At 45.5% G+C, this 14,790-nt stretch overlaps 1 protein-coding gene across 1 annotated transcript in view; it reads right to left on the bottom strand.

Annotated features, from left to right (window-relative positions):
• The window catches only part of myo9aa (myosin IXAa), an 89,926-nt gene that overhangs the window by 3,471 nt on the left and 71,665 nt on the right, over positions 1-14,790 (bottom strand). The window contains 22 exon segments of the mRNA XM_034561195.1: positions 20-125; positions 271-399; positions 510-702; positions 835-896; positions 1,823-1,934; positions 2,173-2,223; positions 2,389-2,577; positions 3,272-3,388; positions 3,522-3,745; positions 3,839-3,975; positions 4,307-4,404; positions 4,985-5,191; positions 5,425-5,524; positions 6,061-7,716; positions 8,066-8,373; positions 8,956-9,105; positions 10,106-10,228; positions 12,400-12,510; positions 12,722-12,802; positions 13,779-13,901; positions 13,992-14,031; positions 14,532-14,672. Coding sequence (XP_034417086.1) covers positions 20-125; positions 271-399; positions 510-702; positions 835-896; positions 1,823-1,934; positions 2,173-2,223; positions 2,389-2,577; positions 3,272-3,388; positions 3,522-3,745; positions 3,839-3,975; positions 4,307-4,404; positions 4,985-5,191; positions 5,425-5,524; positions 6,061-7,716; positions 8,066-8,373; positions 8,956-9,105; positions 10,106-10,228; positions 12,400-12,510; positions 12,722-12,802; positions 13,779-13,901; positions 13,992-14,031; positions 14,532-14,672 — 4,458 coding nt within the window.

Here is a 14,790-nt window from a genome sequence, read left to right as displayed (position 1 = left end):
CTTAAGAACAGATTTGTACCTGACGAGATGAAATATGAGGCGTTCAAGAGTGTTTAGGTGAGTCCTGCTGAGCTGGTCAATAACTGCATACACCCCTCTGATCGTTTCCTTTTTATCCTGCAAAGCTGGGGAGGCATTTCAACAAGACAAATCACCCGTTACCGTCACGGCAAACGCATGCTGCTGTTCACGATAATAAATGGTGACGGTGGGCGATGCATTTGTAAACGCGGTGCAGTCGGAGAGAGAGAGCTCGTGCTGACCACTCACCCATGCCGCGAATGAACTCCTCGTACAGCTCAAACGTCATCAGGGGATTGGGCAGGTCTCTCAGCCACTGCTTGAACACGCTAGCGATAACGTGGATGTTGTAGTCGTCCAGATTCACGTTTTCAACATCTGTGTGGAGACCACAGAAATGCATTCGTGTGGTCATTTGACCCGAAAACAGTGACTGTCGTCAGTTCGGGTTTGGTTTGTATTTTAAAAGGGCGACCGGCGTCATTCACCTGTGTCGAGTCCCAGCTTGAGTTCCTTGATTTTGTTGGTGGAGCCAGGTTTTCTGTACATTCCTTCAGTGTAGAGCCCGTGCATCTCGATGTAGTTAATGAGCTTCTCCACCACCAGGGGCACCGTCCGCTCGTCATTCGTCAGACGAGAGACCTCCACTCCGAACTGCCTGGAGGAAAGCTCCGGATCGAACTGTCACGAGACACAAACGCAAAAGGGATGCACACAGCAACAAAGACGAAAGATAAGGAATCGCTCACGTATTTAAAAAAAACAAAAACAATTAGTGTCTCGGGACGTTGTTGCGCAATATGGCCGACTCACCTTCTTGCTGCATTTGGTGGTCGTCTTCAGGCAGCACTTTCTGTGGCAGGCGTAGCGGCACACTGGATGAACACAACCAGAGAAATCAAACAGGTCATTCCCACTATCCACAGAAAGGCAGCGCCTCCTCATCGTTCAGCAAAAGTTGGTACAAAATAATAACGTATAAATGTATATATTATCGCTGGAGAGAGCGAGACAGCGTCGAGTAGCATGAACACAACATCCTGTGGGAATAAAAGGACAAACTGTAATTCTCTGGAGAGACGGCGCCCCAGACCCCATGAGTCCAGTTGAAAACAATCTGATTAAGGCGGAGGAAGGAGGAAGGGTGGAGCTCGCTCTGCAAGGCCAGACTGAGCAGAACTAGGACAAAGACTGTGTGTGTGTGTGTGTGTGTCTGTCCAAATTCAGAATGTCTGCGTGGAGGAGAGAGTGTTTGTGAGTCCAATTATAGTCACAACATATTTGGCATGAGGAGTCGTTTTCCCTGTACATTTATTTAATGTTGGCTGTATGAGAGAATGAGTGTGTGTGTGTGTGTGTGTGTGTGTGTGTGTGAGAGGCACGGTTCCAGCACTTTTTTTTTTTAAAGGACCCAGGGCTCCATGGCGACTTTTAAAATTGGTTGTCATAAGCTTTCAGTTGCGGGAACAAAAAAAAATTAAACGTTGCAATTTCAACTTAAATTGTTCAACTGCAAATATATTTTAGGCTTTCAATTATTCGCATCGTCAATTAACTGGTTGGTAGTTTAGTTAATGAACTTTGGGAAAATAGAAAAACTCTTAACATAAGCGTTAAATATTGGGAACTCTACTTGATAAATGACAATTACTTCATTCAAATTGCCGCCGACGAATTTTCTGTCAATTTAAAATCAACAATGAATTATTCCAATCCGTGGCTTTTTTTTCCGAAACTGCTCATCAAGAAAAGAAAAAATTTTTTCTCAGATCCACTGTATGAAAATCCAGGGCACGCTCACATTTGCACACACAGGCGCGGTCCATCATCCAGATGAGTGACGAGCAGTATTCACAGTACGTGGGGATGCTGTACTGGGTGGACTTGAAGATGTGGCCGTTATGTTCCTCCACCTGCAGAGGGCAGCAGAGCACAGGTTCATTTGGAGTTCACGGGCATTTTCCCCCCTTTTCACATTTACATCCCAGGTTTCATTTAAGAGACTTTTTTTCTATTCTGGTGGCTGGTGTATTTATATCTTGTTATTCCAAAACAGCCAATGTGGGGAGAGGGAGTGGGGGAGGGGTGCCGTTAGAGCAAAGTGTTCATCACGTCCTTCTTATTGACGAGGAGGATGAAAGAGAGACTCACAATGTCCGTGTCCTTTTTCCTCCTTTTTTTGCGTTCAGGTTTCGGTACCTGCTGTCGTAAAACAAAAAGACAAAATAGAACAACCAGAGTACATGACATTTAAAACCTTTTCCTACATGGATGCACAACAATGTGTATTTATTTGACCAGAAAGGAGCACACACACACACACTATCTGTTAACATTGAGGTCCATGAGGCTGCTGCTCGTCCCTACCTTGCTGGGCGTGCTGTTGAGAGGTTTGTACTCGGTCATGAACTCATCCAGGAAGACCTTAAAGGTGTTGACCCACACCGTGACCGGAGACTCCCTCCAGTCCCTCTGCTCCTGTCGCATGGTCTTCTCCAAGATGTCCTCAAACAGAGCGTAGAGGTCTTTGTAGCGGTTGCTCTTCCCGTCATCCATCTGGGCAGGAAGATGGCGAAGGGTCACAGGAAGAGCACAGGATTTAATCTACGTTGGAAACCACGTTCCAGCACAGAAGATCTGGTCCTTTATCAGAAATATTCATAATGCTTCGCAAAAATAACCAAAACACATCATAAAGCACTTTAAGTATAAGGTGACACTTTCACATGCACACACACACACACACAAACAACTTCATTATTTTTCTTTTCTTTCTTTTTCTTTTTCATTTTATGTTTGTAATTTTGGAGGCTTCAAATAAGCCCAGTGGGCTTTTTGCCTCTTCCTGCACTGTGATGTTCATTTATTTTTTTTAAAAATTGTATTGCTTGTATTGTGCAAATAAATAAACCTAAAAAAGAATAAAGTGTACTATATTCCCATATTTCGTACATCATACTCTTTTCATTATGCAATATAATCACTGTTATAATGCTCATAATGTGATAAGTTTGCTTTAAGTGAAAAAAATATAAATAAATCTAAGCAAGAACGATACAAAATGTTGTACTTTACTTAAAGTCCACTTAGAATAACTTGTAATCACATTATAATACATTCTTACTTTGATTGTAAAAGCTCTATGGTCCTAAATATGACAGGATCAGTGTAATCGTACAGTTTATACGTTTAATTATGCTGCATATAAGTGGGCGTTACCAATCGTGTACACAGAGTTGACATCACTTACAGCCAGAGCCGTGGAGTAAGAGTTGAAGATGTTCAGCCGGAATTCCTTCAAAGCCTTTTTAAACACGACGTCCACCATGGTGTCCTTCTTCCCGTCCTCGGTGTCCAAGTCGTTGATCTAAAATAGCAACGCCACAGTCGTCTTAGTGCGAACATGAACTTCCTGTAGCTCTAAAGTGTTGCGACATAAATAATGAGAACACGTGCATTGTGGAGTTTACTCTCCTTGTCGAGGGAATGTCGGTCCGTACCTTCTTCATGAGGAAGTCGTTCATGCTCCTGTAGTCGTTGGTGCAGGTGAGGATCTGCAGCGCGTCGTTCTGCCACTGAGCCGGCTCCAGCGCCGCGCTGCTGATCTTAACGCTGCGCCGCCGCTTCACCTTGGGAGACGGCTCCTTGTTCTCCTTCAGGTCTCTGAACCCTCGGTCCGACATCGGGTCCGGGCTGCCGGGCGGCGACATGTTCTCCTGACCTGCTGCTGTGCGGAAGGAAGAATGGAATGAAGGATTTTGTGTCGTACAAAAAAGAAGTGAAAGTCCCATTTCATTTTGCCTTTTGGACAACGCACCGTCTCCCAGCAATGGCCCGGTGTCCCCGTCGTCTCCGTCCAGGGAATCGGACCCACAGATCAGCTTTTCTCTGGACGTCTTCTTCTCCCCGTGCTTTGTCTTGCCCCAGAAACGCATCCTTCGACCCCTGGTCAAACTTTAAAAAAAAATGTAAACATTCTTTCATCACTGAAGAAATAATTGAGATTCAAAACGTAAATTGTTTTTTAAAAAAAAGTGACAAAACGATACTTGGCGTTACCACGAGGAACTTAACATTTTTGGGTGGATTTAGGAAGGTCACCGTGGACAAAAGCGGTCGTGTCTCCAAAGAATTGAGAATAACTAATGTAGAAATAACCAATCTTCTTGCTGGTTGTCACGTTTATTATTAAATTGAGACCGTTTCATAACCAGTTAAACGTTCCTTACAGTAACTTTACCAGTATACATTAAGGCCGAGACATAACGCGTGTTGAGAAACAAACCTTCCGTCTTGAGAGTTCTTGCGCATGGAGTCCTCTTTGACCAAGTCTCCTGACGACATGGCTTTGTGTAACTTCTTCTGCTCCTCGGAGCTCGCAGGCTGAAATAACACCGGGTTGGAAAAAAAAAAGTTAAAAACATACCAAACAGCCGGGAAAGCCTCAGTAATATGAATATACATTCACCCCCATTATGAACTGAGGACAAGTTCAAGCCAGCAGAGGGCAGCATCACAAACCAGGAGGATTAGTAAAAGTGTAAATGCAATAAACAATTTATATATATATGAGGCAAATCCCTCGGAAAAGAAGGCAGGAGGAGTGTGTTAGATGATGAAGACCATCAAGAGTGAATGATGACCCGTTTTCAAGGATTCCCCAGGAGACTAGTGGTAAAGAGAGGAAATATAACCAAGTGACATGCAGACATTGTTAATTCACCAGGAAGAGGAAAAGCCAGTGTGACAGCTGAAAGAGAAAGAGAGGTCCATCCGGTTAGAAAAGCAACTACGTTAAAAGGATTAACGTTAAAGGGGACATTTGAAATGCTAGTGAAAGGTTTGTTGAGCCCATGGTGGAGTGCTACGCTCTCTCTGAGGACGGGGGGTTAGAAACGTCAAAGAGGAGCCACGCTGGAGGAACGTGTAGACGGCCACTGGCGGCTCGGATGGCGCCCGTTACCATGTCTGAGTCACTGAAACAGGACTTTCTTAGGCCCGCCTCCGTGGAGCTCTGCTTGGGCAGACTGTAATGGCGGGGCCCGCCGCCATCGCCTTCATAGTCATCCTCGTCGGAATCGCCCCCAACCGAGAGGGTGGGGGCTCGGGTGAGGAAGTCGGAGCGGGTTCGCGCCATTCTGGCTTTCTTTTTTTGGCCCACTCTGCCAACCTAGAGTTTCATCAGAAGTGATAACAGCAATGTTTTAAAAAGGAGCCTTTTAATAACCTGCGAAAGAGCCTCAGTGCATTTTTTGTTCTTCACGTAGGTCAGCTGTGGCGCTTTAAGAGTGAGATCTGGGGGGCCGCCGAGATGTATTAATTCATTCACAAACACGAAAAAAAGGGCACTCCTGCAAACACATGCTCTATTAAAAATAAGAATAATTAGGAGAGTTTGCTTACATCCCGCGTTTTTGCCCCTTTCGAGGGCTTGGAGACGGGGGACGGGGCTTCTTTGGGAACGGCTGCAGGCGCTTCTCTGTCGGCGGCTTCACGGCCAAACCTGCTGGACAAAGAGGAAAAAACGTAAGGACATGCTATTAATGGAAAAAGGGGAATTCATTCAGTGAAAATGGTATTAATGCACACTTAAAAAAATGTGCCAATCTCAATTAAAGTTGGTGCCGTCTGTTACTTTCAACTCATTCAACTCAGTGTCCCTGCGTCAAACCCATAGGACGGGGCTGTATTTAGTAAGTAAAAAACGCTTAAATTCTTCACTATTTCACATGAATATGTCATGTTACCACGATTCATAGTTATCTATTTTATTTTTTAAATGTAAACTTGTTTTATTAACCGCTCAAATGTAAACTTGTTCGTCTAGATTTATTTATTTATTAATTTACATCCTTTTTGAAATATTTTTCATATTTTGTATTTTATTCTATTTATGATTTTTTTCTGTACTTGTTTTTTTTTTTATTTCTAATTTTAAATCTCTCGTGCTTTGTTGTGCACCTAAAGAAAAACACTTCATAACAACCAAAACGTACGCAGTTCAAGCAAAGAAAATGAAGGTATCAAATCACAACTCACTTTGTAAATGTGACTTTGTCCTTTGGAGAGAAGAAGATGTTTGGCTTGTCCGTCGAACTCACTGCGGCGCCTCGGTCACCCGGCGTCTTCTTGGTCGACGCCCTCGCTCTGGTTCCTCCATCTCTGGACTCCAGCGTGAGCTTGGGCGCCCAGCCCTCGGCGGCCGGCCGGCTCTCCTTGCGTCTTTCTCTGGGAACGGAGGCAGGCGGAGGAGGCAGCTGCGGGTGAGCGGCGTCCGACGGGGCCGTGGAGTCCGACTGCGTTCTGGCCTGAGGAGCATCCGCCGCCGTTCTCTCGATCAGCAGGGAGCTGGGTCTACGGGGCTCCCCGGAGCCGGCATCTTGGCGCCCCTGTCGACTCTGCTGGATCCGGTGCAGCGCGTCTCCTCTTTGCTTCTCGAACATGTCCCGCTCGTACTGAGCGAAGAAGGAGCGCTGCTGCTCCAGCGCTTCTTTCTGCTGCCTGATCTGCTCCATCATCTCCTTCTCGTTCTGCTGCCGCTGATTTCGCTGCCTCACCTCTTTCTCCTCGTTCAGTCGCACCAGCTTCTCGATGATCGCCTGGTCCACCTGAGGGACCGGCGTGGACAGGGGGACGAGAGCCGGGTCGGGGTTCTGCCCCGTCGGAGCCCCGGAGTCTCGTACCTCTGCAGGGGGACGGACAACGTCACTCAGCTCTTGGCTCAGTGGCGTTTCTTTCTGCATGCTGATGACCACCACCACTGGTCGCCGCGGCGACTCCCTCTTCTCCTTGAGAAGCTTGGTGACCGTGGTGGCGGCGGCTGCCTCTTTGTTTCGTTTGGGCTCTTCGGCGGGACGACGGGAGACGGCTGTGCTGCTAGCAGGGACGTAAAAGGTCGGGAGGTAGTTCTCGATTTTGGGCGGATGTGTGTGGGCAGAGGGGGCCGCCGGATCCATTTTGGTCTGGCGCTGTCTGCCTTGGTGGGCGACCGCATCGGTCCCGTGTGGCTCGAGTGGCTTCGGGCTCGATGAACCGGGCGCTGCCGCTACCGAAGGAAGAGAGGAGAAGCGGTCCTCACCGTCCGTCACCTCTTCCACAGCCTTGGGGGCCTCGTCGTCCATGCTGAGAAGCTCGAAGCTGCCTTTGGAGCTGTGGCTGTCGGGCGTGCCCTGGGGCGAGCGAGGAGGCGGGGTCGCCGGGGCCACCAGCTCCACAGACCAGCGCCGATCCTCGGACGGGGACGAGGCGCCGCCGGTTGCCCGGACCTTGAGGAGCTCCAGGCTGAACTTGGCCTGCTCCAGCTCTCTCATCCGCCGGCTCTCTCTCTTGGCCCGGGTGGTTTTCTGGCTGGGCTCATCTAAAGTTCTGGACCTCTCCCGCACCACCACGGTGGACGTCTGGATTGAGTCCGTGGCTTCAGATTGGGCCTGAGAGGCTCCGTCTCTTGTCCGAGCGTGTTCTCTTCCTTCTCCTTCCTCTTTGACGGCACCCTCGTGGCTGCTGAGGATCTGGAGGCTCCTTGCTCGCTGCTCGTAGGAGCGATCCTCCCACGTGCTGAGGTCCAACCCCATCTCAGGCGGCTCCTCTTCTTCTTCTTCTGGCGAGAGAATCACCCGGCCATTCTGTAGTTGAAGCAGCTTCTGCTGCTGCTGCTCCTTCTCCTCCCTCAACCTCTGATCTCTCAGTTGTTTAAAGCTGTCAATCAAGAAGGTACGGTTACAACTTTAGCTGATGTCAAATTACTTCCTAGTGCTATTAATTAAGATACAAGTTAAACAGTTGTTCAGAACAAACTATTATTGAAAGCTAAAAAGTCCTTCTCTCAGTGGCTCATTGTAGAGCAGCTTTGGGTTGCTTGCGTAATCGCCCGCTTTTTACCAATAAGCACACTGAACAATGACCATGAGCTGCGTGCAAAGATTAATCTGGCTTTTCACCTACACTTTGGGAAGCTATTTTTGTAGAAGCTTCAGAAAAATGCTAAAATATTTGTCTTCGATGAACTGAATGAAGACGCTCGTGCTCAGGAGCAGGCGTGGCTCACCTCCGCCTGGCCAGGAAGCCTCTGCTCACTGCCTGTAGTTGTGCCACGGCGCCGTACAGACGCAAGTAGGCGTCTCTGGCTCGACGACAGCGCCAGGCCGTCTGAATGACCAGAGCGGCTGTGCGGCGCCGGCAGAGACGTGACCTCCACGCCCGCTGCAGCACCACAGCAGCCTCCCTCCACAGCCTGAACCTCTGACGCTGCCTGTGGCCTCGCCAGTGCGTCTGCAGACACAATGCTGCCCCCTCCTGGACGCGAGGGATATAATCCTCCTCCTCGTCTATGGGCCGGTACAAACGCCACCATTTCTGTGAGGAGATGATGATAATGATGGATTATTTTTTTTGAAACAAAACATATGTTCATGTTCACTGAGTAAAGTCAGTCCACTAGAAATATAAGCATCTTTGCCGTATGGGTAATCTCAATGGTCTTTTATTGGATGTGAAAAACTAATTTAATTCCAACTGGACCTGACAAATTAATTTGATCGGTATTTGAAGTGGACGTTCACGCAGATTTCAAATTAATAATAATAATAATTTCCAGTTCAGGACCTAAAATTAAACATCCGTGAAATCTAAAAGAGACTGATATTGATAAGTAACACAATATTGCAAATAGAAGAAGAAGAAGAAAAAAATCACAATAATATGATGATTTCAAACTCTCATATTGCACATGATGACAGACCTTTTCACCTCAGTAAAACAAAAACTTGAATAATAATTAATAATTAATACAAGTCATCGTGGAAACATAAATTTCTAAAACTGTATTTTGAAAAAACATAATTTTGAACTGAAAAGTCAATCAGGAATAATACAAAGAGGGGGAAAAAACAAACAAATCAACAAAGAGTGCCATCGCGCAGAAGGAGCGAGGTGTACCTGGATGCAGAGCGCCGCTTCTCTCATTCTCACAAACTGCTTCCTCTCCCGAAGCGCTCTGAACCGCCGCTGCAGCGTGACGATGCGTCTGAGAACCTCGGCGTGGAGAACGGCCTGCAGCCGCTGGCGCTCGGCCTCCCGGAAGAACACCTGAGGGGGAGGGACCACGACGGAGTGAGTGCAGGGTAACACACACACACACACACACACTCTCTCTCTCTCTCTCTCTTTTTCAAATCGGTGGCTGGATACATGGTCACAAGTATGTCAGGTATGATCCTCTAATTATATACACAGCCCCCCCCGAAGGCGAGGACCCCTCCAACATGACTCATTCAGACCAACCAAGACCAAATATGGGCCACCGTCTTCATTACATCCTTTTATTCCAGAGGGCGGATGCTTTCAGGAAATATAGTTTCACTCACCTTTCCCATTTGTCTATGACTCTATTCATAGTTTTGGAGTGATTTCAAACCCCCCCCCCACACACATTATCTTAAGTAAATCAAATTTGGGTTCTGGACTGGCATTTTCCAGATTCCTATGCCTCAACATGCATAAAATACAACTAATAACAACATAAGCCGAAACATCCTCTTTTCACCACCGTCGCCAAATAGAAAAGTACTAAAACACTGTGTAACTTTATCTTTTCAATTTACATCTGGATTATATATTGTGACTTTATTCAATTTATTGAACCCTAATATTCCACTTAAATGTCTGCTTAAGTTGTATTAAAAACATATCAAAATATGTCTTACATCTTCATATATATATTTTTTTCTTTCTGTTATAGCTGCACCACTGGATCACTGTCAATATGATCTAATATAATATCAGTTTATACAAAATTAGCTGTCACTCCGCATGGTAGAGTTGGTATTGATGGAAACTTTTGGGACCACCAATAAAATCCAAATGTCATTTCTGAGAGCTGAATTAATCTGCACAGATTAATTCAACTCTCAGTATTTTATTGGCAACGAGGAACACATTTTTGACATGTGTTGTTTTTTTTTGTGGACATTACAGGCTGCTTAACAGACACGGATAACGAGGCGTATTAAAAGCAGATGCCGATTCATGTTTTTTTTTTTAATCTGTGGATTTAAAAGAACTGCAGAAAGGACCGCAGGGTGCATACCATTGTCTTTCCCACTTGGGAGCCATCTGGTTCGAGGTCTAGCTGGTCCAGACTCTGCTGGATGCCGTCTCTGGTGGCCCTGGTGCCCTCCGGGAGCAGCACACTGAAGTGGTGGACAAAATCCTATCAAGAAAACAAGGAAAGGTGTTAATGAGAAATATGCGTGTTATCCTTCAGCATTCTATGTCTGTTATGTGCAAGATTTCTGTCCAGCAATGTGTCGAATAAAAACGTATTGTGGCCCATATACAGAAAAATATAAGCATTCATGAGTTAAACAATAGTGAATGCAGAGCTTACAGCCAGTTATATAATAATAAAATATGGGTTTCTAGACAAAAACAAGTATTTAATATCAAAATAACTACACAACACGACTTAACAGTTTAACATTACAGTTGTTTACTGGTGTGCCCCATATTTCAAAAAGCATTTAAATTAATTACAAACTCTAATACAAGTGTCCACTTAAAATAGTGTGATGTTGTGTTCGAATATGTAAATAAGTCAAATTGAAAACAGGCTGAAATGAGCAAATATTGCTTTCTGTCCACAGCCTAAGGGCCCACTCAAGGTCTCTGATGTAAATGTAAAGATATAAATCTGTCTCATATCAAGATGGAACAAACAGAGCCGGCAGAAAGTTGTTTTCTGTGGTTTTAGACAGAGATTAATATCACCAAATGTAGTCGACAGCGTTGACAGTATTGAAACTAGGATGTGTAATACACAAATATTTAAAAAAAAATAAAATAAACCAGACTATATTTTGGGCTTATTTCTAATGAATTGCACATCCCAGTTTAAACACTAATTCTTAACCTTCTGTCCCAATATGTCCCCATTCCCCGGCAGTGCAGGGTTAATTGGTTTGGGGATGTTACACACTGGGGGCGCTGAATGTGAAATAAAAAGTCTCGGCAGAAACGGAAGCAGAGTCCTGCAGCATCTCTTGTGCAAAAACAAACAACAACAACAACAACAACAATAGAAAAAAAAGGGAAACTGTCGAGGCACATGTGGTTTCAGGTGAAACGGTCCACATTTGCAGGGTTTCAAACATCATGAGATAAATATGCTGAACTCCCACTCTTCAAACTGAGGCTCATTGTCTGAATCAATGCACTCCGTGCTGGGGGGGAAAGGGGGGGGGGGGGGGAGAAGCAGATGCTGTGTTATACAATTACAAGCATGGGGAGTGCTTCAGAGACCCACACACAATGGAGAGGCTCTGTTCTGAAGGGTCTGGACACAGCAGTCTCCTCCAGAGTGATACCATACCCAAGATATTTCTCATTAGTGCTGCACTAAATATGTTGGGGGGGGGGGGCTGTTAAAATCATTGAGTGAGCTCATCAGAATAGTTACAGTTTCATGAGTTTTACACTCTCTTAAGGTCAGTCCACACGCATAGCTGAATCATTTTTTATAATAGTTTTCAAATGTTGGAAGTACCAACGTCATTCTAACGAGCGCCAGAGTGGTCGAGGTGGGCCAGCCGCCTCGCGCCCCACAGAAACGCATCGTGACACAATGGCACGTCGACTGTTTGCTGCATGAGGAACGTGACACTGGGACGAGTGGGTGAAGTGGGGTCCTGCTGTAGCTCTCAGGAAACTAACATCATTCACACATAAGGGTCAGTTTCACTCGTCCTGCTGGTATGATGTCTTCAGTGGAGCTTTGTCATGTCTATTTCACTCTAAATTAGATCATAGTGTACTAAATGAGCGTCACAACCTGAATTTAGGGATTGAGACCATAAACTCATGTTCACAACTTTTACTGAGGTAATAAATCAGTCATTTTCTCACAGACTTTCACACAATAAGACTTCTTTTTGAAACCAGAGGAGTTGCCCCCTGCTGGTCAGTAGAGAGAATGCAAACTCATTTGAACTACTTTAGATACCGTTGATAGTTATTCTCTGATCGTCAGATCCCTTGTTGTGTGTGTAGTATCATAATCGACATTATGGATCTAATGATTAGAGCTCTCAAATAAATGTTATGGAGGGGGAAAAAAATATGTAATGTTTTCCTTTTAAACTCCAGTGGAATAAAAGTTGTGCGCAGCATAAAAAAGGAAGTACTCTCAAAGCACTTGCACATAAGAACTCGAGTTAATCTACTTTCATCCTACCACTGATGACTTATAAACAACTAAAGTCACATGTGTACTGTATTTGTTTATCTAATTGTTTATTTCTTTCTTATTTACTGTATTCGAATATAAAGACCAAACCCATCCGGACTGTTTAATGAGTGCCTGCAGGGTGTACATGTGTGCGTTACCTTGAAGCTGTACTTGATGTTGTAGCCCGACTGTCGGATGCGCACCGTCTCCAGCATACCTGTGTAGCGCAGCTGCCTCAGCACCAGGTTATCATTAAACCTCAGAGGCAGCTGAGGAAGAGGAAACAGATAACCGGGGAGGGGAGAGGGGAAAAAGGGAGAAGCGACAGATGTCAGGAGGTTACGGAGCAGAAGAGGGGGGAAATGATAAACACGCTTTAGGAAATGTTCAACCTTCGACCAGGAAATGAAAAAAAATGCTTTGAAAACTAAAACAGTCACACAAAAAAAGTGGCAGCAGGCTGCAGTGAGCACACTGTACCTTGTCAGCATTGGAACGGATGCACTTGACAAAATACGGCTCGGACTGACCCAGAGTCTCCATCAGCTTATAGAGGGAGGCCTATAAAGAAAGACGCACAAAAACAAAACGGCACGAAGAGAAGCGAGATTAATGCTGCTGCCTGGGATCATAAATACAAGCAATGTGTCCACGTAATGATAAAATAATAGAAAAGATGTGTAGTATTTCCATGTGCAATCATTGCGTGTGTGTGTGTGTAAACAAATGCACATGTGTGTCAGCAGCATGTCTGTATGATGATGATTCAGTGGCAGGCAGGAGGAATTCCTCCTACTCCTCCTCCTCCTCCTCCTCCTCCTCCATCTCCACGGGAGATTAAAGCAATCAGCACAGCACAGGATGTGGGAAGTGAAGTCATCCACACACTGAGGCCAGGGCCGCCTGTCAGAGGGGCCTTGGCCCTTTTTTCTTTCTTTCTAAGCTGGTTTGTGTTAGTGGCTGCATATGAGAGACGTTTATATGAGACGATTAACCAAATTATTCTGCATGCTCACTGTAGTTGTCGGTCTAATTTATCTCATGTTCGGGGGGGGGGGGGGGGAAGTCTATTCAAAGAAAATCATCTGCTAAAAACTAACTTTCATCTTTGTTTTTCAGCAGTTTAAATGGTGGTAATAAGCTTGTTCGTGGTTCTTGGGTCTCATCTCAATGTATGTCAGAGGTCTTTGTCACCAAATCAAAAGTCTTTAAATTCCCAGAACCAGATGTCATACATTTAAGACCTTTGGGTGTGTGTGTGTGTGTGTGTGGACGAAGTAATCGACTTAACACACACACACACACACACACACATTACGGACAAAGACAGGGATACAAGCAGAGAAACGGAGGGACAGCAGTGAAAGGACACGCCTTGTTTTCATCGTATTCACAGCTGGGGGGAGATTCCTCGGTGCAGCTCAGGCTAATCAGGTTGTTTTTACGGCGAGAGCACGGCATGGCAAATCAGTGAGCTCTGCAGCGTGCTACTGTGTGTGTGTGTGTGTGTGTGTGTGTGTGTGTGTGTGTCTCTGACCTGGAACTGTGCGCTGATGCTGGGTGGTTTCTTCTTCTTGTGGAGGTGAAGCAGCGACTTGGTGATGCGGTCGTGAAGCGTCAGGTTGCTGAGGTACTTCAGGGACTTGACGTTCAGTAAATGCTGCGGAGGCGCGAAGTCAGAGTCAGCCGACGATGTAGCAAAACAATGTAATCTATGGGGGATTAAATTAAAAGATAACCTGGACCGCACCTTCGGTAGAACTGGCTTAGATTTGTAGTTTTTGTTCCTCCTGTTTATATTTAAAAAAAAACATAAAACATAAATGTCAGAACAGCAGATGAATTTTTTTTTAAATTTTTTATAGCACTTGTGCAACAAAGTCCATCTTTTTGCTCTTGAAATCAAGATGTGAAAAGGTTGCTTGTAAGTAAGAGGTGAATTAATTTCAGAAATTCTTCCCGAGTGGCTCGTATTCCTGTCAATAAAGTGGATCTTTATTCATCCCCGCAGGGGAACCGCTCCCCTTCAGGGGGAGGTCAGAGGTCAGGGTCAGCTGCAGAACAGCACCCTTGGAGCTGGTAGGAATGTAGTGATCACTGAAGGAGACAAGGCAGCGCAGATGTTTCATGACACCGAGTTTGAACTCTGGTCTTTCGGTTTTAGGGAATGTCTCTCTGGGCCACGAGGCCACACTGCTGCTGTACATGATGATTAACAGTATGATTACATGATGCTGAAGATAGCGATACATTTTAAACGAGTTGTTTAATGGCGCCTGTTGTTACTGACATGAGGATGTCGTGGGCTCTCTCGAGGAGTTTGCTGCTCGCAGAGTTGACAAAGATGCCGTCTTCTTCTGTGGTGGAGCTGCCGCATGACAGGCGGCTCAGTCGACCCACACGCCCGTTCCAGCCGAGGCCCGGAGAACTCCTTTGGACCGACAAGGAAAGAGTGTTTGTTTAAAAAAAAAAGAAAAAAAGAAGACACTCTTGAGGCAAACCGAACTTCATATACATCTTGATAAATATAATAACAGAGCTGAAGTTTT

The sequence above is a fragment of the Cyclopterus lumpus genome, chromosome 3 (genome assembly GCF_009769545.1).
Source record: "Cyclopterus lumpus isolate fCycLum1 chromosome 3, fCycLum1.pri, whole genome shotgun sequence".
NCBI lineage: Eukaryota > Metazoa > Chordata > Actinopteri > Perciformes > Cyclopteridae > Cyclopterus > Cyclopterus lumpus.
This window is presented reverse-complemented; position numbering and strand designations above follow the sequence as displayed.